Below are 26,349 nucleotides of genomic sequence, written 5' to 3'. Positions count from 1 at the left end.
AACAAAACAGACGAAAGTCAAAACAAAATATTGCTACATTGGACAGTTTTTGGAACAAGAAAAGCCGACCGAAAGCAACAAGTTCAACTACTCCTGAACAAGTTAATTCAAGAGAAATTGTTCCAAGCATAATTGTTTCAAACGAAATTGCAAGTGGATCTGTAAACACATTCGAAAGAACTGAAACTATTAATAAGCCGAAAGATATCTCACAGAAAGGAGAAGACAAGAAGTTTCAAGTTTTTGATAATTATATGTACAAAAAGCAGGAAGTTCACAGAAAAACGCAAAATACAACGTTGTTTTTGTTGTTGTTTCATCGTTTTCCATAGCAACAAAGATTTTTTTCTAGTTACGGCACTGTTGTAAGTTCAAATAAAATACCACGCATTTGCTCCATTAGTATTTTGAATCGCAATATATCATATTCACATATTCCTGATACGTAAATTGATGTTTGAATTAGTGTCTGTGTTTCAAGTACGCCTCAGATTTCATAATCCGAATTAAAAAATGATTAGGGAATTAAACATTTTACTAAAGTGTTAAGGAGAATGACAGAAAAGCTAATGATTCTTTCTCAATATAAGTCATGTTGTATTATCATTAATAAGCACGCCAATCTGTCCTCAACAGTTCGTTGGTTTTTACTTTATTCTAAGGTGAATACACGGTTTGGAAAACACGTGTTCAATTAGAGTGACTGATTTGGGATTTGTTCATGTTTATTTTAGATGGGTATTTGTCGGGAATTTTATTCGCTACAAAACTGAATCCGAAAATGCAAAAAATCGATGTAGAAAATAATTATCATCGGATGGAGATATTATTAGTTTTTGGTTCAAAAACTGAAGAAAAGCCGTAGCAACCAATTTGGTTTATACATTTTTGTGTGACTAAAATGATATCATGCTGTAGACTGGCCATAATTAAGGAGCAAAATGTTGAAGATGATTAATAAACAAAATTATATTGTATTCAGTTAATTTTAGTTGTCTTAAATCAATTCGGAGTACATAATAAAATGACTTCCCAACAACACGATACTTTATCGCCGCTGTTCTGAATAGAATCCGGTTTTTTGCCACTGAAAAGGCGAAAAAAAATTATTCCAACATTAAAATATTGGACATTGAAATATTTCGCATCGAAATAGTTGGTTCTTGGTTTCATTTCATTGACCAAATAATCAACTGAAGTTTAATCCATTAAATTGAATCTATGCTCTGTGCAATTATCAAAGGAATTGCGAAAAATCAACTGCGTTGCCACAAAAAACCGTCGCCGACGACGACAATGATGTCAAAGTTTCTTAAGCAGTTATATTTCGTAAGCCAATTGGATTGAGAACGTAGTTTCACTTTATATGGTACAAGTCAATGGTTCTTGTGCAATGGATTTTTCCCATTTTATCGAAGGTATTTCCACAAAGATTCATAATGTTTCAGCAAGTCGAAAAATGTCGAAGCCAAATGGAATTTGTACGTTCCAACAGCAATTTACCTTTTGCCAAAGCAATAGAGAAGAAAAAACAATTTATCGCCGAGTGATTTTTCTTTTTAACGATGCCTTAAGACTATGGCCATACGGCAAAGCATTCATCGCATGAATGTGAGAAGAAGCGGCGAAAGAAAATGAAATGAAAATGCCAACGCAAAGGACATGGCCGATATACAAGATGCAGAAGAAAAAAGTTGAGCAAAGCTCATCATATGTCAGCTTAATTCTTAACTTATCTTCTCTCATTTTCTTTGGCGTTGTGACATTTTTTCGTTGTGTGTGTGTGTGCAATTTAGTCACATTTCATTTAATGTTTGAAGTAAAAGGCAAAACCCATTTTGGAGACATTGGCATCGTAGAGAAACCTAATTTAGAGATGTCTTCATTTGGCAAGATTGTGTTTCACATAAACACAGGAGTGCACACCGACAGAGGATAATGCTCAACGGTAATTGTTTGAACTGAGTTTGCGGTAATAGCAAGAAAGCGAGCAGCGGGAAACAATCTATAGTAAAATTTATGTGAAGCAATCGGCAATTGAAGTGGATCCGTTATTGCCTCCATTGAAATTGGTTTGTTGGGTTTGTTGGTTTCGAGTGGCATTTTCCTTTCGAAAATGTTTCAGTACAATCGGAAAATTTAATGTTATCTCTTTATCTGTCGAATGCGCCTGTGCGCTTGTGCAACAATGAGGGATCTTTTGCACGACCAAAGTGAGCTAACGAGCAAGACAACGGGAATGTTTATATAATTTTTTTTTTAAGATGCAATATTGTGGTCAGAGTATTTATTGTTTTATTATCTTGGGTATGGAATGGTTTTCTGGACCTTGGTTTTTCGAGCCTCATATGCTGCTGGATCCAGTAACTGAATATATTGTCTCTGTTTATTACGTGGATGTCAGCATCGAACAATGTATTGGGTGGATTGAATCTTCTATATCGGAATACATTCACGACCAAAAAATATCAAATTGTAAGCTTTTCAGCCCGTGAGTGGCTACAAAAATAGCATTAAAATGATGCAAACGATTTTTTCCATCTATAAAATGTGCCATAAAATTGAGCATGTCGTTACAATGAATGTGGTATTTTTGTCCTTTTTTCTCTGGTCGACGCGAAGCAATTTCGTGGTATATAGATTATTTGCCCGATACTTTGGGCAATGAGTCAAATTTACGTCTATTTCGAGTTGAAAGTGATGATATCAATGCCCACGAAAGGTCACATGCGATGACAAAAGTAAACAATGTTGCTATGGTTATTTGCACCGAGTCCAAACATATTCACTGCATGACGTACCGATTGTTTGGAGAAGGAAGACCACTTTCAACGTGATAAAAATAGACGGTGTCAATGAAGACATGTTACCAAGCTACGCCTCTTTCATTTATGAAATCACACATATGTTGAACATATTTCAACACAATGAAATGGAATTATGTTGCCGAATGAATGCGTCGTCTGTGTATTCAATTGATCCCGCTAAGTATGAGCAATCGAAAAACCACGTCCACACACACACCCAGATGCAAACATACCAATATTATCCCGTCCTAACACAATATTTTTCATCATGCTCCGGTATTCGACAAAAATAAATAATTTTATTATGGTCACGAATGTTTTTTATGCATTCTCGTCGCTCACTGAATATGATTTGGTCGTTTGCAAGTTCAGCTTAGTGAAGCTGACGATCATATCTCTCGTTGTGTCGGTCTCTGTCTCTCTCCTCCCAATATCTCTCTCTCTCTCTCTTCCTCACTCTGTCGCTCACTATGTGTGGCACAAGGAATATGCCAAGAATATTTTGTCAATAGAAGCGAAACACGACGTGGTAGCGAATTCAAAATAGATCTCATTTTGATATAGCACAATGATGCGTACATGCATCGATCCAAAATCGCAAAGCTGTCTCTTTCTCTCTCTCTCTCTCCCCCTTCCTCTGTATATATGTGTTTCTCCCTCTGTTGCCCCTCTGGGATCTGACGATTTTCAATTGCTTGTGACACGTAACAATCGTTTGGAGTGAATCGGAAAAACACGTGACTCACATAATTATAGGCCAATCTAAATTACAATTTTTATGTTTGACACCATGCTCGTTGCCCCAATTTTAATCGAATCGAGTCAACATTAGTTCTGTATCTCTGTGTGTGGAAGTGTTTGAGTGTGTGTGTGTGTGTATGGTATTTTTTGATAGTGTTCCCATTAGTTGGCTCTCATCCATTTGAATTATCTTAAATGATGCCATTTTTGAATTGTTTCTCCCCCACCCCCTTCATCTCCTGCTTGTATTTCCGACAAATTCAAAAAAATGTTTGCATTTCGGTCGTCGGAACCGTTTCAAACATTCGTGAGCTTGCTGAACCATTGAATTAACTTTTCACATTAAATGTGATTTCCGGAGCGCATGCTGTATGTGTGTGTGTGTGTGTGTATGTGACACTATTGCAAACGAAATGCGAATCGTGCATTTCATTTTTGTCGTTGTGCCACATTTTTTCCCTTGTTTACACCGACACTTTTGCAGCAATTTATTAAGCACACATTCCCAACAATGCGAACAATCCCAATTTTCACCGGAGCCAAACACATGAAACATAATAATTGCAATCAAAAAACTTCTTATCTTACATAATGCAGACACGACGCTCACCAGATTTACGGAACAACGTGTAATTACAACTTGAACACTTTCGGCTCAGAAAATTTGATTGTGCATAAAAGATTTGTGCTTTTTCCTCTGTCAAACAAATGCATTTTGCAAAGTTTTTCGAGCACAGATGGGTATTGCAACTGAATTCCAACCGAAACAGTTTGAACAGCTAAATCACTCTAATATATGGGACGTTGGCGTATGATTTACAGACAGCATTTCATTATAAATGATTGCTTTTGACACTACCCAACTGACGACCCATATTCAGATGCACAATGCACATTGCAAATTCTCATTTTCAGCTTTACTTAAGCCGATTTCCATGCTTTTAGCAACACAAACAGATCCTTTGCCATTCAATATTTTATTAATCAAAATTACAATCCACAGTGACGGTCTGTAACTTTGCGTAGGTCCAAAACGTAAATTCCATTGAATTAGAATGTTGAGAAAAATTATTTGTTCACAGCAGGTGAAGGAATGAATTTCGTCGAAAAATGATATTTTTAGAATTTTTCCAATAAAAAAATTGTATGAAAGGTATTTAAGGTAAAGATATTTCCAGCAGCTTTAAGGCAATTTTCGTCGAAAACTTCATATTCGTGAAACTAAAGAAGTTGTCAATATCATCCATTTATAAAAACTGCAAATATTCTCATAACGTGGTTTTTTTATTGCAAAATAACAGAATCAATGAGGAAAAACTGGAATTTCACTGCTGGTTCTTATTCAATTGCTATGACTGTATATCATAATCGCATGAAATGATTCACTCAATGCCATCATCACACTAATTGCAGAATGGCAGCGCTCAGATTAACATTTCATCGTTACAAATGCATACCAGACACATGCGGAATTGTTTAGAGATACAATTTTATGCATTATTTCGAAGGAATCGTGTTTCTATGCTTCATGAAATGAAATAAACGAGTTGTGAATTTGTGCTGGAAGATGGAAGCTGGAAGGCATGACATTCATTTTGATATGCACGATGCATCTCCGCAAAAATACCATTTAAGGAATTAATTTTGATTGAATTCAAGTTGTAGGATTTAGTTAGTAAGTGCGCTTAATTTAATCTATTTCTAAGTTTGGTTTTCTTCTTTCTTTAGTCGTAGATTTTTCTTCTGTCGAAATTTTTGTTCAGGTTTTTCTATTATTCCATTTCTTGGGACGTGACATATCCTATTATTCGATTTTTGTCATCAGCATAGTCGATCTTAAGGTAATTTGAGGCGCTAAGTTCAAATTTGGTGTTAAAAATACGCTTAGAACCATGCATTTTTGCTATATGGCTGAATTCGTTAAAAAAAACCATGTTTTTGTACTAAAACTTTTTTAAAAAGCAACATTAGCAGATTTTAACATTTTTTTTATCTGAAAATGGGAATCAGCTAGTTTTAAGCTCAATTTAATTTTAGGCTATTGGGAGCATATACCTTACCATGATAAATCAGTTTGGACCACCCTAATATATATATTTTTCGATGTTGGACGTCACACTGGACATAAATTTTGTGAAAGAAAATGTTGATGCAATCGTCGACCGCCCCCTGTGTGATTAGATGTCACGTCGGTTTTGGGTTGTTACATTGCTTGGCCGTCGCATCGTATTAAAACAATTCAAGCTTCGTTACATTCTTGTTGTTTTCTTTGCGAGTCTCTTCAATACACCATTCGTCCTTGGAGTGCGTAAGCAGTATTCGTTTCAAGCCAAAATAAATGGTTTCATCGAATGGGAATTCGAGTGGAGCGTAATAAATACGCAAATGATAAGACACACACACGGTTCGCGTATTGTGCATTTCTGTCTAATCTGAGCCGGTGAATTATTTATTCAGCGCCTCTATTTTGTTCATGCACAATTTTATACTCGTAAACCCATTGGAACAGATACCTTTGTAGATAAGCAAACCGAATATTCTACTCCGTCTTTTTTATGCCAACATTATTTCGTCGGATTTCCATGAATATCATGCTACTTTGTTCGTAACGTATGTAGATATGTGTGTGTCTCTGTGTGCACAACGCACTTTTACCGTTATTTTTCATCGCTCGCTAAAATGTATTGTGTGGAAAAATATGTTTTATGAATGCCGCTATTTCCATGACAATGTTCACAGCGATGCTCGTTTACCACGATTTTTCCAACCAGATAACTTTCAAATGCACAAGTTACTACAAAAACGTGCTCACATTGAAATATGGCAGCAGGAGACGAAAAACAGATGATTGCCAGCGGTTGGGTTTGAACCAACAGAAGGTGACTCTGTATAAAAAGAGAGCGAGAGAAAACACAACAATGATATTCTCCATTGGAATTTCGTTGAAATTTTCGAATAGTTTGATAGGATTTACTGCATGCATTTTTGTTTATAGCATCCATTTATGGAACGATTTTTTTCTCACATGTTCAAAAAGTCGAATTTCCTCTGAAAATCGGAACTCTTTTTCAGTCGCTTCTCGGAAATGACTGTTTAACTTCTAGAACGTAAGCTATTTTATCAACAAGCATCAAACATTTTATATACATTGTTGTTTTTACTTGATTTTTTTACCTTCATCTCTACATTGTCATGCACTTTTTACATGTCCATGTTTGTTGTCAAAATTTGTTTGTGTTCATTTATCAAAAAATGCTGTAGCGTATTTCAACGTAAACGTTATGAAAATTTTCATATCAATTAAAATTGCACCAATGTTGATCAACGATCGAGCTTTCGAAGGCTTTAATTTCGAAACCAAACGTCAATTTTCAACAAACACACACACACACACTCACCTCTTTCGAATCGAAATGATTCACTGATGATTTTGCGATTGTTTTTCTCTTTGCGAATTTCATCATTAGTAAAAATGTCAGTTCCATTTATATGTGCAGCCAATTGTTGCTGCGATGATATAACAAATGAGCGGAATAAACTGTTTCCCGTAAACTTTATGCTGTTAACAGCTGTACAGCAAAACCAATGAATGGTCGGGTAACTTCACTTCGAACGGTTTGTATGTGGTCGTTGTCGTTTTCAACGAGTACGCTTTGATTGATCGAAATGAGACGTTCCAAAGTTTTATATGTTCAATTATTTTTGCGTCAAACTGTATGAGTGTGAGTGTTTAATTCATTATGCACACACATTGCCATGTGTGCGAATGGCACAAAGCGAATGAATCTTTTTTTCTGCAAATCTTGCTTAAGGAAAAAGCTTGCTGTTTGAGTTTGTACTCACTTTAATTATAATGCATACGAGGAACTCAGCATGCACAGAGCATATAAAGAGCATAAGCAATTGAATCTCATTGGGTGCGTTGTGTGAGTGGTACGGCCTTATAAGGCAATTACAAGACGTATTTTGTAGCACACAGAAAAGTAAAATTAATGTTTATAATTGGAGGAAGAGAGAAAACAAACGAGCAGAGAAAAGTGTGCGTCGAGTGCATGGGAGCCCAATGAGCCTTGTAAACTTGCCGAAGAACATGGGCAACTTAAACGAAAAAAAAACTTTTATTCCACTCCACCACATCGTTTTCACATCGAAACACTTACGCATGTATTCAACAGTTACAATTCGAACAAACCATTCAAACGGATGCAGAGAGAGAGAGAGAGAAATTGTTCTTAGTCGCCCCGAAGTCTTTGCACGCGCACAAGTTTCATTATAAAGTCCATTACCATGGAGAAACTTCTTGTTTTTTGATGATGTTTATTTTGATTAACATTTTAAATGTTGCGCTTGGTCGGAGCGGTAGTTGCAAAAGCGGAAACAATTTCAAGTGATTACAACTTACACACTCGACTTTGTTCGAGTGCAAACAGAAAATGGTAACTTTCCAAAAACATGCCGTTTTCATTATGTTATCGATGAAAAACGCTTCAGATACGGAATAATATAAATACGGGATATTTACATTCGTATTTCTGTTCATCGAAATTTGAATGGAATGAAGAGAGTGTACTTCCGCTGCTGAACGAAATACGATGCCTTTAGTCGAATCATCAGCGAATAATAACGTTGATACGGTTATAACATTTATTGTTTCTATCTAGAATCATGTTTTTGAATTAGCGATTTTTTGTTTCATAAAGGCTTTCGATCAAGTTTTTTTTTATTAATTTTGTTATACACCATGTGAAAGGGTCAAACTCGTGGCCCTTCGAAATGTATAAATTTCGAAATGAATCATACGAACCCCACGACACAATAAATTGCACCGAATATCACAGTTCCAACACGTAAATTAATGCAAAAATCGTGCAACGCAAATCGTGCAACGAAGTATTGGAAACGATGGAATGATCTTTATTTTTCGTTAAAAATTAAATAAATAATTACAAATAAATGTGGGTTAAAATTTGAAAATTGCTACGACGAACAGTATGTATTTTTCCCTTGTTGTTAGTGCAGTAGAAAAGCAAAGTAATTCGAAATGTTTTCATGGGATTGTTGAAGATAATATAATATCAGTCACGACTAGAAGAATAACTGTGGAAAAGTTATCAGGGATTTTTTATCGTTTGTATTTGTACTTTGGCGTGAATTAGCAAACAAATGTGAGGGTACTACAACAAAAAGTAATGTCCTTGGACAAAAATGAATACAAACATTGAACTCGCATCAAATTAAAATTGATTTTAACATAATAGAAAAGATCAATAATGTGTTACTGAACGCAACAATGACAGCATTCCTTGTTGTGTTATTCAATTGATAAATTTCGTTAGGACTTGAAATAAGTTCTACCTTGGCGAATCGGTAAATGTGAATCGCAATTTTGTGGTAGCTTTTCTGACCAATCAGCTATTTAAGCGATTGGAATTGGTTTGCTCTTTTCAAATTCCGAGGACGGTCTTTGATATCTCCACTGAGAATGGCACATTTTCACGGGACCAAAATCAAAGAACGGATCACAATCTTCAATTGATATTCTTGCTACAAGAGAAATTCATTGAGAGTTTCCACAAGTAATGAGCAGATTCGTTTATAAACAACAAAAAATAAACAAAACAAAAATCCCCGTGAGTAATGTATTGGCAATGTAAAACTGCGAAATAGCTGGCTGCGAATACCAAAGGGAATCACTCACTTTCGAAATGGTGTGAATCTTACGAATCTTATTAATCTTTTGTTTACTGAAATCCAATATGGCGACTGACAGTTCTGTCGCCATTTTCAATTTGGATTCACGAGATTCATCAGATTCATCATATTCATGACGATTCGTTCACAGTAATGTGTTGAATCTGAGTGAATCTTTTGAATCTGTGTGTAAACATAAGAATATTGTTTGAATTTGAAAAAAGACTTCAACATTGGTGTTGAATGTCATTCAACGCCACTAAGCTGTAGACATCTCTCTCCGGCTATACGGTAAACAACAGAACCAACACTGAACATGAAAATGACATGTTCAATTGTGTTTGTTTCGTTAGTTTCAACTGTGCTGCTACGAAAGGTCACTTTTGTCGTTTCTTTTTGTTATTTTACATATAAAATCAATGGTATTGGACGAGAATGGACTTCAATCATACAAACTGCATTGAATGATAAATTCCCCTAGGCGAATACATGTATCTTGTAAGAGTCGAGCTTAATACTTAGCAAGACGGAATGTCTGGTTTGGCTCAATCTCGTTGTTTTTTCATGCCTTGGTGAAACACAAAAATTGTGATTCACGACTAGAGAATTTTTAAATGTTTCATAGATTGTTTGTGTTCGTCTTTCGAGAGTTGTAAATTGGTGTGCTTCACAAAATGCTTCACAAGTGCTGAAATTACAACAAAATGTGTACCTATATTTCAAATTTTACGAGAAATTTTAAATTCAAAATGATAATGTGAAACAAAAGACTAGAATATTTCGACGAAATCGAATATCAAATATGAAGCCGCAATGTGAAAACTCGTGAAAATTCGAAGAGTAGAAACCAGTAGAAACAGGAGCAATGAATTTGATTTCGTTAGAAGTTTTAATGCTGCTAAACAAACGGCAGATAGTTCACTGAATTTATAATTTAATTCCAGTGAAAATGTTTGTACTAAACCGTCGTAAAAATGATTGTCCAACGTGGAAGCGGAGGATTAATTGCTCACTAATTAATGATGTTATGTTTAAAGTTTCTTCTTTATTTTATTGCACACATTTAACCGTACACATAAGAAAATGGTTATGTTGCTAGTGAAATGGATACTTCCATTGCACGGAAATGGGCACGAAACGCTAATTTAATTCGAAGAACAAAAAAAATAATAATTGTCAGTGGAAAATGTAATGTCACAAGTTTTGCTGTTTGCTGTTATCGCGTGATGGCCGCGTTGTGAAAAATTTGGCAAATATTCGCAATGGCAACGCGACTGGGGATTGAACATCATATAATATTCATTAGTTGGGCTTCAGTTGGATGATTATTCGTTAGCGATGCTATCATTGCGTGTTGTTACTTACTTATCAAATCGGTATCATATCAAGTGATAGTAGTCTTTTTGGGTGTCACTGTGTAATATTTGAGACAAACACAGCATTCCTCGGGAGATTGCCAAATGCGTCCGCCTGTTTTTCTTGAGGGGGATGGATGCTTTTTTGTTTGCCATTCTTACGTCGCACTTGTGAATTCCCATCGATAAATAAAAAGTAATCAAGTTCTTGAAGTAAAAGCTAAGATGAGTCGCATGATATTCCATTTGAACGACAATAACGATGTGGAACGCGCATTCAGTTTTTCTTTGGTGTGTTCCGTTGAGTGCGTGGTGATGGTAATGTGTATATAGCGTTTGAAATGTTTGCGAATGGATTGTGTGTGTGTCGAGTGTTGACGACGTAACAGTGGCGCGCAAATTAATGCAAATGCTATACTTTTTGCTTTTGTGTGCAATTGGGCTGCCTCTTTTTCTTTCATATTTTAATCAAAATGATTATGTGTTTTCAGAAGGCTGTCAGCCATTGTGCCACCACTTCGGCAACGGGGATGAACGCACTGAGTTTACGCTATTGACGTTTGCTCAACAGACATAATATTATACGCTCGATTAATGCATAACATTATTATGATGATGTTCTTTTTCATAGATTATTTGTTTGATGGACAAATGTTCGTTTCATTTACGAAATTTTACACTCGCCAAAAAAAGAACAACAACCATAACAGCCATGGCAAACGATATGCCCCAAATGATAGAGAAAATTAATTTAAAAAAAGATGATGTCATTGAATAAAAGATGAACTATTCATCAGCTATCATGAGCGATACACACAGTCTCCGAACACTCGACAGCACCAACAAACTTCAACACACCAGCGAGTGTGTGGTAATGAATATTACGCAAAAATACTTTTAATTAAAATGAAATATTCAATGATATTTGCAAAACTGTGCTGCCCGCAAACTGAATTATTAATTTAAAGTTTCAAACTCACCCGCTGTGATGAGCCATTTCAAACTGTATTCATTTCGTTAGAATTCAATTTACCAACTGAACAAATTAGTTATGGAATAGTGATTGAATGACAAGATACGAAATATGTCAATTCTCTGCAGGCCCAAAAAACCACCCCAAGTTGATTATGTTGTACGTTGTTTAGTTGGGATTCATTTCATGCTACGCCTAATCCGAAATCGAACAGTTTGACAGTTTGATCATTTCTCAGAATAAATTTCATGCTGCGTTTGATCAAAGTTACTGACGCACAAACAGCATTTCAAATCCAATTGTTTTTACTCATAAATTATCCGCTTTTCAAACTAGTTTTCCGTTTTTTGGTCGTATTTCCATCGAAAAACATTCGAAGCGCACCGTGCGCTACACAACCCGCACACACATCAAATGAAATGATCAGCAAAAATGAATCAAAAGAAAGGTTAAACGCAATTCATGTTCACAAACATCAACAACCGCATGCATATGTTTGTAGAATTTTCGACTTTTCGAAGAAAACATTTTCACGCATTTTTGTTTGGTCAAATTATTCGAGCGCTTTTTCAGTGTACGTTTTCTTTCAACCACAAATTTTTAACTGTAATCTTGGTTCCTCTTTTTCGAATGTATGTTCTTCTCTGCCGGAAGCTAATGAATGGTATTATTTTCTGAACGCACACAATAAACGACTCGCTTGCTATTTTCAAACTTAATTAAAACTGTTCGTATTTCGTTTTTATCGCGTCAATTCAAAAGCATCTAATAAAATAAAATGGTTTAAATAAAACCCACAGCTATCGACGGAATACTTGCTCTGCACATTGTCCTGAGAGGAAAAAACTGAAATAAAACACGAAAAAACTCAGTCACAAAGTGAAATTCATTTCAATTAAATATTTATTTGTCTTTTTCGATTTACAATTTCAAATGCAACGTTTTTTTGCTCTCTCTCATCGAAAGTAAACATTCTTTGTGCAAAAAAAAAAATGTACATGAATAATGAATAAATTGTTGTTAAATGTTGTTTGAATTGAATTTCAAATATTGAATCCTCATGGCTCAAACTGGCTGATTGATAAATTGTGATTGAATCAGCAGTATAGTTTTATTGAAGAAAAAAAAATCAAAAATATCTCTGGTCCAGAAAATCTGGGTTAGTCAATGTTTCAGCGTATGTCTGTTATTTTTTTCTTCCGTTCTGCAGAGAGAGAAAAACAGAGCTATATTTATCGAGGATTCTCTGGCAGTTGTCAAATAAAAATTGTTGATCGGAAACAGTGTTTCATTTTTGTTTACGTTTTCACTGAACAGGAAACAATATCAAATATGTAATAAATTTTTATCGCCAAAACCGAAAAAAAAAGTTTTTCCATTCTTCGTCGTCTTCTACTGCTTTCCATGAGTTCGTCTTATCTAGATATATGTTATTTTCCTTTGGATTGGAGCTGAATCATGCTCACGTCTCATATTTTACTGCTTATATTTAATATCCATTATATTGGTTATTGGGAGATTAGATACGATCACGAAATGTAATAAATCTAGCAATAACATGTTAAAAATGGTTCGTTTATGTCATTTTATGTTCATATGGCTCAAATACAAATTCGTTCAGAGTTTAAGCGATTGAGTTTCGACCGAACGAACAAAATAAACTCCCTCCCTCTCTCTCTCTCTCTCTCTCTCTCTCTCTCTCTCGCTCGAATTCATTTTATGTAGATTTAATTTTCAACAACAATTTGATTACACATTTGAATCGATGCGAATAAATCATCAAATAAGCGCTGACAAAATGCTTTTTTCATTATCTCGTTGGTTCGACACAATAACAACAAAAAAAAAAAATCGATCGAATAGAAAAAATCGAGCCGCTTTTTTTGTCGTTTTGATATTGACATTCGTTTGACCGCATCATTCCACAGATGATGAGTTTTTATTTCCCGTATCGGTTGCGTCTATCTATGTGTCACAAGATTCCAAAGAAACCAAGAAAACTGTAGCATATATTCTCTAATACACATTTATCTATCTTTATTGCCCGACATGTTATTTCTCGGCTTAAAATTACATATTCGCAGTGGTACCTATACATATATATGATCGATGCGCCGATGGGCTTCAGTTTTTAAATGAACCACCGCTGGGCTGGGTCATAATGGCGCCATCCTTGCCATCGGCTTATACATTCACATTCTCTCGATAGCGTCAAACTGGACGCTGCCGACTTTTTACATACTTCATTCCATTTTATGAATCCTCTTCCACGAGATTCGCAACAATCTCAATGGCTATTGTACATTCATAAAAAAATGCTTTTTTTGATGAAAACAAAGTTTGAAATAGATTAAATTTGTGAAGGAGAAAAAGGGTAAGGGTACTTTGTTTAACATCAAAAGTGGTTCAATATATCCAATAAAAATGTTTAAAACAAGAGAAGCTTTAATATCATATTTGTACTTACAGTTGAATGCCAATCAAAGTCAAAATAAAAAAAAAGTCTGATCCAAATCAAAGAAATTAATCGAAATTTTGTTGTATTGAGCAAATTTACAAACAGAAACAATATATTTTGAACAGGAGCTATTTGGATTAAGATGGGAGGTGGATGGGACGATTTGAAATATTTCTGCTAAAGTCATCATTACTTTGAGATTGTTCGCAAATACTTTCGGGTCAAAAATGTTATTCTTAGATTCCTCTCCATAGCGCACATAACTGTAATGCTAACTGTTACCAGCACTGTATCCGAACTGTAAAGTTCAAATGGTTAATAATTTCTCGCATTTAACTTCAACCCAAATATACTTGAACATTTCAGTTTTCGGTGCACAAAGTTGTTCAGATATCACTTTAAAAATTAAAATTTGAGATCCACTCCCCAGTGCTATGGTTGCAGTATCATGAAGTATAAATGTAGAAATGTGTGTGTAATGGTAGTTTTTGGTATATTCAGTATATATATATATATGTCTAAAAAAGTGTTTTCTATTGCCATTTACGAAGCCATTGAAAATGTCCTTTAACGAATGGATATGACAAAAGTTCAAAATTTATGATCCGAGTGTTAAAAATGCCAAGGAATTCCGTTTGGCCTCAATTGTGTAGTTTTATATTTAATCGAATGATTCCACTTACCCATATATTCATTTGACCAATTTCAAAAGTTCTACTTTAGTTCGTTTATTCCAAAAGAATAAAAGAGAATGCATACAACGTATGATTTGTATGGCAATAAAATGTCGTGTTGTCTCTTGGTTTTGTTCTCTGTGGTTTTTCTTTTTATTATTATTTATTATTTATGATGTCTCTGAATCGTCTAAATATATTATTTTATGCATAACTAGGTCTATGTGTGTCTACATGCTTCTGTAAATAGGTTTATATTAAACATCAACCAACAAAACTATAACATTTCCACTAGTTTCTTTTATTTCTTCTGATGCTTATAAAAAAAATTGTCCATGTGAGTGCCCTACGACGACTGACATTTTATGTCATTATCAACGTTTTGTAATTTGTTTTTGTCTCTGCTTTGCCAGACAAACATTTTCGAACAATTTAAATAGTTTCATCTCGGGTAAATATTTCGATAGGTTTGTAAAGTGGAGTGAAAGTGAGACGACGACATACAGACAGCAACTGTAGTGTGTAATAAATATGTACTACCAACTGCTAATTGTGGTCGGTCGCTTGTGTTCACCAACACAAATCAGCACCGGCAATTTTCAAAACTTTTTTTCTTCTCCCATTTTACATAAAATAGTAGTTCATCTGACCCAGAACGAATAAAATAAAACTGTAAACTATACAAATACATAAATTTTCAACAAAAATATATTCATGTTCTGTTTTTTATTTCTTTTCTTTTTTATCAACTCCTTCTTCTTCATTATATTTCATGTATAATATGATTCTAATGTCAAAAGTTTTTGACTCAAAACGGTTGTCGCGCACTCGCGTACACACTTTCCACAGTGTATAACATTTTGTGTCTCTGTGTATGTAAATTATCGAAAATAAATGTAAACATACAAACCCGCCATACATTTACAACGTTCAGTTTCTATACGCTTATTTGGAATACAATAGCCATATTTCAAATATGTGAAGAAAAACAAGCGAAATAACTCCATCTCTGTGTTTTTACTACTGCTGTTGCTGCAGTTTTTGTGTCTATTTTATCAATATCATACCATAATTACGTGATAGATGCAACTCTGTGCCTCTCTATCTCTCGCTCTGTGTACGTGTGTTTTGAAAATTTCATAAATAATTTAATCGATCAATAATAAATATATTTCTACATGTTGCCATCGCCGGTGCACGATATTTCACTTGCATATTCCACCAGCGAAATTGGCATCAATATAAATACGAGGGCAATATAAATTGTGAAATGTGTTTATCATGTAAATATATCGATTTTATTGTTTTGATTTGAATAAATAAACCTTCGATCCTGGTATGTGTCAATTAGGTGTGAGTGTAGAGGGATATGAGGACGATGCTGATTTTTTGTTTCTCTCTGACGAAGGAAATCGTCGCCGTTTTAGTTCTTACGATTTAAACTTTTGTTGCTCATTTTTTCTGCATGAATGAGAATTCCGCTTGACGTACCAAATGTTGATACTCGCACATCAAATTTCACATCCAAACTGATTGCTTGAGCCATTAAACGCGCTCCATCAATGGTTGATTCGCTTAATCTGTGCCATAAATCGAAATACAAATAAAAGAAACATTTTGAGAAAAATGTCAACACAACGAGAGACAGATTTAACGATCTTTAAAGCTCTGGATATTAACCGTCTTAATGTCTTAAAAGTGATAACACTTACCGGATATCGATTTCATTGCCACGAATATCGAGCACCGCATTTCCGATGGCTGTGATTTGATCATCCTTTTTACCAGCCAAACTACAACCGAACCATCGCAATGAATTCAACGATGACAACAGCATGTGGAAGAATGCCGGCTCAATGCGTGTCTTTTTCGAACGATCCAACACAGATATTCCATCGATTTTCACATGACTCAATGGGCTATTTCGTAACGCTTTTGAAACCGTTTTCATTGTTTTCGATGCGTCATCTAAATGTATGATCCAATTGCACATTTTCAATGTGTTCAACATACTAAAAGAGAAAACAATTTTAACAATTATCCATCGATTAAACTGATTAACGAGCAGTAAGCCATTGAACACAATGGATTTTGAAACCCGCAAGCGTCGATACTCACCTAAAGTGTGTGTGCAATGAGTGGAAGAAAGCAATAATGCACTTATCGTCTAAAATGAATGGCGTCGATGTTGAACTACCGAGGCCAGATTTCGCTGCTCCCGACAAATCCAACTCACGCAAACATGGAAAACCACTTAGATATGGTAGTAATTGAGGTCCTCTTAAAATATTATTATCGGCTAAAAACACCTGCACACACAAGACACAAACCAATTAGATGAGGGATATTGAACAATTTAATTTACAACAATACCGAACATGATTAACAAAGTGAACGGACAGAGGAAAAAATGTATCTTACTTGTGCACCAGCCATTTTCAAAACAACAACCGAACGACATTCGTACGTTTCGAACGGTGAAATGGTTTCAATTTTCACTGCTGGCAAATGCAATCGACAATTCGACAATCCTAATTCTCTTATCGAAGTAAACGTTAAAAATGCACGTATCGCCGAGAATGTCGTTGAATTCTGTGGAGAAACATAACAACAACAAGGCAATTGAAATAATTAGGTTTCAAAACTAAAGTAAATTAATTTCCAATTTGAAGTAATTAATCTTCATTTCCTTGCAATAACTTACATCCACTCTGAATGTCCATCCATCTAAGCTAAGTAATCGCAATGAGCCGCAGTTGGCCAAAGCGCGCGATGACATTGCTGTGGCACCATCCTCGAGCACCAATCGTGTTGATGCTAAACTCATCATTTGTAGGCTGATCGATTCACCGCAACCGAGTAGCGTGGGCAACACTTCGCTCATGCGAGACGATCCTTCAAGTTTGATGGAATGAAGTTGAGTTGAAACGCGCACCGTTTCACCGAGACACATCGAATCTTCGAGTGATAACTGTGCTTTGCTTAAATCCAATCCGTGCAATCGTGAATAGGGTTCGCGTACAGCTAACAGTAAATCGTGTAATGTGCCTGAATTGTGCGGTCCACCATCGCAGGCGGGCGTTGGATACCAAGTTTTCGATACGACTGAGTCAGAGCTGCGTTTATCGGGTGGCAAATCCAATGGTTGTCTTGGCAGTGTGGCCGATCGACCGCTTGGATTGGCTGGCATCAGAGCACCACGTGGCAGAGATGAGAATATTCCCGATTGGAATGAGCGTGGTGATGGTGCGTTTGTTAGTGTTGATTGCTTGAGTATTGCCGATGTTCCCGTGCTACTTCCACTTCCCGAGCTCATGCTAACACCGCTTGATGACGGTAAATCATCGCGAACACCCCAACAAGAGGGTAATGCCAACGATGCCAAGGGTCGTGCTTTCAACAGAGATGCCAAAGCAACGACAGCTCCTCGTTCGCATCTCAAATGCGGCAACGATAATCGCGTTACATTCGGGCATGTTTCTAAAACTGAGCAAATTTGCACCAATTGTGATGTGAACAGTCCCAAATCGAGCAGCATTGATGTAACTTTCGGTTGATGCGGCAATGCACGACACAATGCCGTGACAACTGATTGTAATTTCAACATTGGCGGATCTTCTTCGAGCAACGTTAAAATCAATTCGAAATTTTCGAGGCGCGGTTTCAGCAAGCATCTCGATACACAATTGGCGATGACGTTCATTTCTATTTCTTTGGCATCGTTTTCAATTAACGACGTGATGCGCAACGTTGACACACTTTCATTAAACGAAAGTGCATCCAAGAATATATCCAAACTATTTCTAGATTCTAAAAATGTGTGCTTATCGATTTGATAATTTAATTCTAGATTTTTCAATGTACTATTTTGACTTTTCAATGCCATTGCCCAGCCTTGAAGTTCGACGGGCGTCGATCGGATTTGCACCCAAATTGGATTGGTCTCGAGCGGTGAAATTGATGGTGTTTTCGATATTCCTAATAAGTCACATAGAGCATTGAGATTGGCCGTTGAATCGCCACCGCTCAATGCCAACGAGAATACCGTTTGTGGGCTCAGCCAAAGTGGCGTCAGTTTCGATAGCAGAATGTGTGCGCGCGGTCCAAGCAAACTCATGGCAAATGTCAATACTTTGAGTATTTCGGGTTCGACTTCGTCGTTCAAGGACAAACCAGTGATTTCAGCTGCCAAAAGACCCGGTCGATTTGCAAGCGATGCAATATAGTTGGCAGCCAACAATTCGATGATACCCACACAAATCGGCGTAAAAATGTGTTCGTTCTTCTTTTTCGCTGTTTTTCCGAACAGTTGTGCCTTTTCCAAGCAATTCAATATGCTTGATTCCGGATTTGAGCAATACATTTTAATTTCAGTCGTTGTCATGGTCGTTCGTTTTGTTTTCAATGAAAATAGTGCCAATCGCCCTAGCTCAGCGATTTGCGTTTGGGTTGCATCCGATGCGATCCAATTCATTATCGATTCAACCACGTCAATTTCATCGGTAGGCAAATCACCGTTTGAGATTTCATAGCCGGTAGCAAGGGCAAGACAACCGAGCGGTGTCCGGGCAACATTGCGAAGGTGAACGCATCGTTGAACGGTTTCAAGAAAACGTGACTGTGATCGCCATTGACCTCCACTTAGTAACGAAACCGATTTACCCCACGTTAATCCCTCATACTTGACGTGTCGTTGAACCAGCGGCAAAATATCCACTATATTCTGTGATGTGCTTATTATAATGATTCTTGATTCAGGGAATAATTTGCCTTCAAGCAAATCGATAATATCTTGTGGGATATTCTTTGCTTTACGTTTCGGTGAACTTCGCACAATGTCATATCCATCAATCACAATCAATAACTTTGGCCCGAGTGCCGACAGTGAATTCCAAGCGGATGAAAAGCCACCAAAACCACTTGCAAATGGGTTATTCGGTCCTTTTGATATCAATTCCTTCAGGGGAAAACAGAAAAGAAAAATAATTAAAAAGTTTAATTGGAATATTGTGAGCAATTTGGCACGTTTCTTTTCGCACGTTGTTCATTTTTTAGAATTGTTGAGAGCGCGCTTACTTTTTCCACAAAATGTGCGATACTCTTTTTGTTATTCATTTCGACTAATGGAAGATAGAGAGCGACGGCAACGGGAACGCCTCGTGCTGGCCATGGCGGCTCTTTTGCCCATGCATGCAAAAAACGCATGGCCAAAAAGTGTCTGGCCACCCAATGCGGACATTCGATTATCAATCGACGCGGTGCCTCCAAAATTTGACCGTCTTTTGTCTACATTATTCCACCATAAAAACAAACAAATTCAATTTTCAATTAACGAAACAAAAGAAAAATAAATAAATCAAATTTTCCTTACCTGAATCGGGGTGAGCAATTGATCGACAGTTAATAGATCGCTAAATCCATGCGATTGTGAGTGTAGCCGAAATTCGGGCTCTAAACGAGCCGGTGACAATGCACCTGGCATCTGTGAGTTCGTCCATGTTGGAATATTTGGCTCTTTTAACGCCCACTCAGTGTATAGCATCTTTAAATATCGACTGAGTCGTGCCTGTGTATACGTGTCATCACAAATCGATTTTTTTTTTTGTTGGAACAAACCAAAGACGAAAGAAACAACGAATTAAATGAATACAACATTTTCGAAACACAAAATCAAATTATGTCAATCACATGAAACGCAACAACAACAACAACAACAACAATAAAATGTAATTTGTAATGAGAAAAATGCTCTCTAATTTGATTGCAAATCTCTCTCAGTGACAACAGAGCTGACAATTTGTACGTACTTGTGGATCTCGTCGGGCATCGGTTGAACATACTGGTGGTGCTGGAGGTGATGGACAATCCAATGACACATACGAACCGAATAGCTCGCACTCACTGCGATACGATGTGGATTTCGGTGGATAAAGCTGCAAGAAAGAAGAAAAAAGCACACACAAGTTAGTCAAAATAAACAACAAAACTTCTAGTCGGAAGACATCGAAAGAAGAAGAAAAGGGCGCATACGCTGTAAAATTCAAGTCAAAGTATGAAAGTATATAAAAACATAGAATGAATGCAGCATGTTACTTCATTGTCGAAGGGAACAAATTTCAAAGACAACACAAACTTTCTTCACGTTAACTTTTGTTCAATTGTTGTCGTCACTGTTGCATACCGAAGTATGTGTGTATGTGAGTTAGTAAATGAGTGTGTTTGTGCTCTTATGCACAACGACAATATTCTGTTGACACAGAAATAATCCCATCGTTTAAATCTAAATGCGCTTTTCTCTGCTCAAGCTTTTGTATCGTATGTAAGTAAATATGCCCAAAATCCAGTTTCAACGAGATAATGTGTACGAGTGTTATCTTTTCATTTTTTTTTTTCGGTTGATGGTTTTGTGTATGTGTTTGTCCTTGTTTGGATGTTTTTACGTTTGGATAAATGCGACAGCCAAACAAATACGAATGTTAATGTTGATGGAACAATGCACAAAGGACCGACAAGCCACTCATTTTTATTCCTTTTTTTGAGCGAAGTGAAAAATATTCAAGACATTTTCCCTTTTTTTCACTTCATACAAAAAGAAAAAAAAACTTTCCGTTCTATGCCATTGTTACATAGTCGCCATCCCGCACATCCAATTGCTCTCGCACTTGACAAATTACATAGAGCTATACGTCCTGGCTGTGTTGGTGTGTGTTTGATTGTGTGTGTGTATGTGTCTCTTTCTGAATTTGTGTGTCTATTTCCAATGGAAACGCACGTGTTACGAAAATAGAACGCATCATCTCAGGACAATTGAAATGGAAGAGAACGAGAGAATGGGAAAGGAGCGACTGTGCCATTGTGGCCGTTACGAGAGTTGCTTTTTATCAATTGACTGCGCCGTTGCGAATGTGAGTCGGTGTTTATTGAATGAAGCGACAAAACATCACAAACATGGCAAATATTTTGGATAAGCAAACCAACGCCTTCACTCTCTTCAGCTTTTTCTCTCTGCTTTTTTCCTTCTTCGGTTCAAATCTGCAGAAAAAAAAGAATACCTTGGACAGATACGAATGTTGCTGTGAAGCTCAATATTTACATTGCATTTAATACCATATTCGCAAAGTTGGCTTTGTTTTCCAGTTTGAGGAGCCGGAAAAATGCTGAACAATACAGAAAAATAAAGTAAATAGCCGTAATAAAAGAAAGAACAACAACAACAACATCGACGACGACGAAAACAACATCCAAGGACAAATTTGATTAAAGTTTTCGGTTGAAGTGCGTCCGATATGGCACTTGCACAAAATATCCTGATTCTTTTTTCTATCTCCCCTTTGTTTCTCTCTCTCTCTCTCTCGCTTTTCGGTTCGGTCGTTCTCCGATTTGCGATGGTTTTAACGGTTGTACCACTATCTCGCAATAACGGGGCGTAGCTTGTGTCACGGATTAATGTGATTGTGCGTGTGTACGTTTCGATGTTTGCTGTTTTCGGCAATAAAATGCAAATTTACCAAACCATTCGCACAAGACAAAAAAAAATAAACATCATCTTCTTATTGCGTCTGGCTGCCGCATGATTCGATGTAAGCCACTTATTTGAGGCCGATTATATTAGCTAGTCTACCCGAACAAATGGAAATGTAAATAGAAGGTCCCAAACACACAAATTACCGCAGCCAGAACGTTGAGAAAAAAAAATCAATCTCCGTTCAAAGCTTCATATCGGCGAAAAACGATGCGCACAACGACGGCATTGACGAGACGTGAAGCACGGTGGGGAAAAAAAGACGGGAGGACAAGAATTGAATTTTTTGTCAAAAATAAATCCTTTCTAGCGTATCCATCAAGTGGCGTCATGCACCAACGCGCACAACGCCATCGTAATGCTATCAAAAAATCCGTTACACACAGGTAGCAGCCGTGGAAAAAAAGACAGAGAACAACACTCAAATCTATTTTTGCAGTGAACAGTGATTTAGAGCTATTCACATAAAAACGGAGAATAATGTGCTTAATATTTGCGAAAATTGTTTACTATCTTGCCTCCAATATTTCAACCATCCACTCTATGAAACGGCGTGTTTATATTTCAACGTTGTTGCGTTCGTTTTTCTCTGCCACAGTTTGATCGCGGCCCTGTCAACTCAAGTGAAATGTAGTCACTTATAAATTTTCTTCGTGCTTCTCTTTCCCAATTCAGTACAAAAGACAGTGCGTAGATATTTTTTTCCTTCTATTATCTGTTCACAAGGATGATACAAGGAGATTTTAGCGCAGAAAATGAAATAAGTTTGAGCACAAACAAGACAATAGTGCGGCAACATTGTAAAACATGAACTCAACTGTGTATTTTGTAAGTTGTTGAACATAAATAGCCCGCGACCCGCTTCGTAACGAGAGTTTACTCTACCCTCTTTCTCCATCTCCCTCCTTCAGATTGTTCTACTCCCGTTGATTTTTTGCCGTAAATATTAATTTAAAGAATGAAAATGGAGACAGCAGCAGTACCGTGCACTAGCATAAACAGCGGGGGCAACAGAAAAAGAAACAGCGGCACACAATGAAGCGCATTATCGGTTAATCTAGAGCGATATTTATGTTTTGTCGACACCGATCGCACATTTCTCACATCCACATCCACATTTCATCGTGATGGTAACGATGGTGGTGGGGCTTGCCTTTGATATTTATACCGAATCACATAGCGCAGATTTTACATAGTTTAATGAAGCATTTCAAGTATCTTCGTCATTTCATTTCCCTTCACGTGCAAATGCCAGCTTTATGGAATTCTATATCTGTCTTAATAAATTAAAAGAATGAGCAAGTTTCTCTTTTTTTTGGGGAAAAAACATCGACCAACATGGCCATAACACACAAAAAACACGAAACATTTCGCTCATAAAATGTGCACAAAGTTCGTGGCAAGTGGCAAATAAAACAACAAAAATGCGCACCCTGAAGGTTTGCTTGCGTGTGTGAGTGCAAATGTACAAAAAAAAAGCAGAAGAACTTTAGTACTTGGACACAACACAATACGTACAACAAGAACAACAAGAAGCACACGAAGTGCCACGCGTGCCACACAAACGATATACACATCAAGAATAAGAGATTACTTAAAACAGCGAAACCGGAAATAAATATTCGACCGAAACCATTCACCACCACGAGATATGCGGTTGTATCAAGTAAATTAGATGACACAACGATGTCATAATAAAATGGTTTGGCATTATTAAGAAAAATGATGATATTTCCAACATTATTCCATCAAGAAGCATCTCGTGCTGCTGATGCCACTGCTCCACACAGCGACAGCACATCACGAACAAACAAGCTTTGGCTTTCTTACCACAAAAGCACTTTGGATAAGGTCATGGTTTTGCCATTATTTCTACGGTTTGCTCTCTGCGTTTGGCATGATGATGCTGGGCTGTATAGCAATGAGTTCGATTCCCATTTGTCTTCATTGAGACGCGCATTTCTTCATTTTGAATTGTCGTATTCTGTCGCTTTTTTTTAAAGAAAAAGTTATGCCATAACGAAAGCGATGCATCACATCCATAACAGAACATATGTTTTGTTCTCGTAACCATGATGGATACGCGCGTGCTATTGGAATGAATGAACAATATGAAAACGAAGTCGCGATGTTGAGGCAAAAAAAATGTGTAAGCCTCTTCGTATCATTATAATGGCAATAACAATGGAAATAAAACCGAAAAAAATAACGCTCGGAAAATTACCCTATAAAAATCTATCATCAATACGCGGGAGAGTGGAAGATACAGAGACGGAGAGAAAGAGCGCTTGGGGAATTGAATATTCGCATATAAAATATGTCAACAATTCACAATGAATTAAGTTCAAAAATTGAAGCGAGCGCCTAATGACAAACATGTCATTAAAATATGTCATTTGCATTTGATAAAGAATATTTCAACAGATGAATATAAAGTACACATTCAGCAATGACTTATGCTTTAAGTGGCTTCAAATAGAAACAAGAGCTTCATCTACTTTCAATGACATTGGAAATGTGTTGGCTCATTGTGTTTCGATAGCAAACATCTGTGAACAAGCAATTCGCCTGAAATTCCTGTACAAATTCATTCTATCAAAACAAATTCATCGTATCTTCCATCGAAGATCGTGTTCTTTGATTGGAAGCTCAATAAAATGCATACAAATAAATCCCAATGACATAGACAGGAACTGTATTTCGGTTGAGCGGTATTGAAAAGTGAATCTGTGATTTCAAAATTGAGTAATAAATCAAAATATTCGGACGCTCGTAAATCGAGAAATAGAAAGAGGGAGTAGAATCGTCACCATTTACGCAACGTAACTAGGTGAAAACAACGGCAATGATTCTTGGAAAAACGTTATAAAAAATCGTAAAATCGGTTTTTATGAGCATCGTCAAACGAAAACTTTTTTATGTCTTCTTTTTTTTTAACAAAAAGCACAAGCGAATGCCATAACACACCGTGACAGCAAGAGCATATACCACTAGCGACATCTTGTTGCACGCTATAGTAATACCCTATACGTGTATGTTTGTATACACTTGACGTTAATTTCAACACATTACTATAAATTGGGCAAAAAGGTGTCGCCTGTGGTATATTGCTCTTTGCTGCCACGGTGTGTGCCATAAATTTTCAAATACTGTCTGATTCGGAATTCGAAGTGTTCAAAAGGAAAAAAAGCAAATTGAACATGGCATCAAAGAAACCGGCCGATGAAAAAAAAAACACGTGAAAATGTAATATTCTGTGTCATTTTGCACCATACCCGTGTGCAAATAAAATGACTAACAGTCACTCAGTTGTATGTAACTGTATGTAGTGATACACAACTAAAACTGGCTAAGTTGATTGAAATCATGCGTTTTGTATGGAGACAATCACGTTTAGTTATTCTTTCAGTCAGTCGATTAATTTGGGACATTTTGACTGACTAAAAGTGATTGTCTCGAACAAAATAAGCAACTCCAGTTAACTTTATATCACAAATCACTCTTAGTCAAAATGTCCCAAATTAATCGACGAAAATTTTCCACACGGGTAAAATTCGTAGAAAATGGTAACAGCAACAGCAATGGTGATGTACCCTTGTTTGGGGAAAATTTGCGGTCATACCTCGACCGAGCATCGAATACCGAGAACCAAAACTCACTTCCTCTGAACGAACGCTTTATTTATATTTATCGACATTCATATACAATCCACCGGACTTGCTCAATTCGAACGCATCAATTGCTCCAACAGTTACGACGTACATTTTTTGTGCTTGTTGTGTTGTATTCGAGCGTGGAAATGCACGGCCGAGAAGAGCCAGGCCATTGAAAATGAAAATAGAATTATGAGGAAATTGGGATGAAGTGATACCAATGTTTTGGAAAATGTTTATCGCTATTGGGAATAAACGAACCGATTGGAATATAACACGAATGCCATCGTATATCGCATTCTCGTTCGATTCTCATTCTGACCAATTCACTATTTGCCAATACTTTCGTATGGCATAATAAAGTGAATGAAAATTCTTTTGCCTTCGCCCATTGCGGTGCTGACATCGTGCTTTTCCTTCCTCACTTCTTCCATAGAACGCGTCGCTTGTGAACATATTTGCACAGAACCAGGGA

General features: G+C 36.6%; 2 protein-coding genes across 4 annotated transcripts in view; both read right to left on the bottom strand.

The window, feature by feature from the left end:
- Window positions 1-26,349, bottom strand: part of LOC129565834 (troponin T, skeletal muscle) — a 94,143-nt gene that overhangs the window by 65,169 nt on the left and 2,625 nt on the right. The window lies entirely within an intron of this gene.
- The window catches only part of LOC129565826 (uncharacterized), a 115,307-nt gene continuing 103,782 nt past the window's right edge, over window positions 14,825-26,349 (bottom strand). For all 3 annotated transcript variants that reach the window (XM_055441066.1, XM_055441065.1, XM_055441067.1), the window contains 8 exons: window positions 20,507-20,632; window positions 20,071-20,265; window positions 19,776-19,985; window positions 17,404-19,656; window positions 17,121-17,291; window positions 16,818-17,008; window positions 16,412-16,711; window positions 14,825-16,279 (listed from right to left, as the gene is read on the bottom strand). In XM_055441066.1, coding sequence (XP_055297041.1) covers window positions 16,123-16,279; window positions 16,412-16,711; window positions 16,818-17,008; window positions 17,121-17,291; window positions 17,404-19,656; window positions 19,776-19,985; window positions 20,071-20,265; window positions 20,507-20,632 — 3,603 coding nt within the window. In that variant the 3' untranslated portion in view covers window positions 14,825-16,122. The remainder of the gene's footprint in view (window positions 16,280-16,411; window positions 16,712-16,817; window positions 17,009-17,120; window positions 17,292-17,403; window positions 19,657-19,775; window positions 19,986-20,070; window positions 20,266-20,506; window positions 20,633-26,349) is intronic.

Source organism: Sitodiplosis mosellana, unplaced genomic scaffold (assembly GCF_009176505.1).
Source record: "Sitodiplosis mosellana isolate CC-2019 unplaced genomic scaffold, AAFC_SMos_1.0 Smas_scaffold_3, whole genome shotgun sequence".
NCBI lineage: Eukaryota > Metazoa > Arthropoda > Insecta > Diptera > Cecidomyiidae > Sitodiplosis > Sitodiplosis mosellana.
The sequence above is the reverse complement of the archived record's forward strand: the minus strand, read 5'-3'. Positions and strand labels throughout refer to the sequence as shown.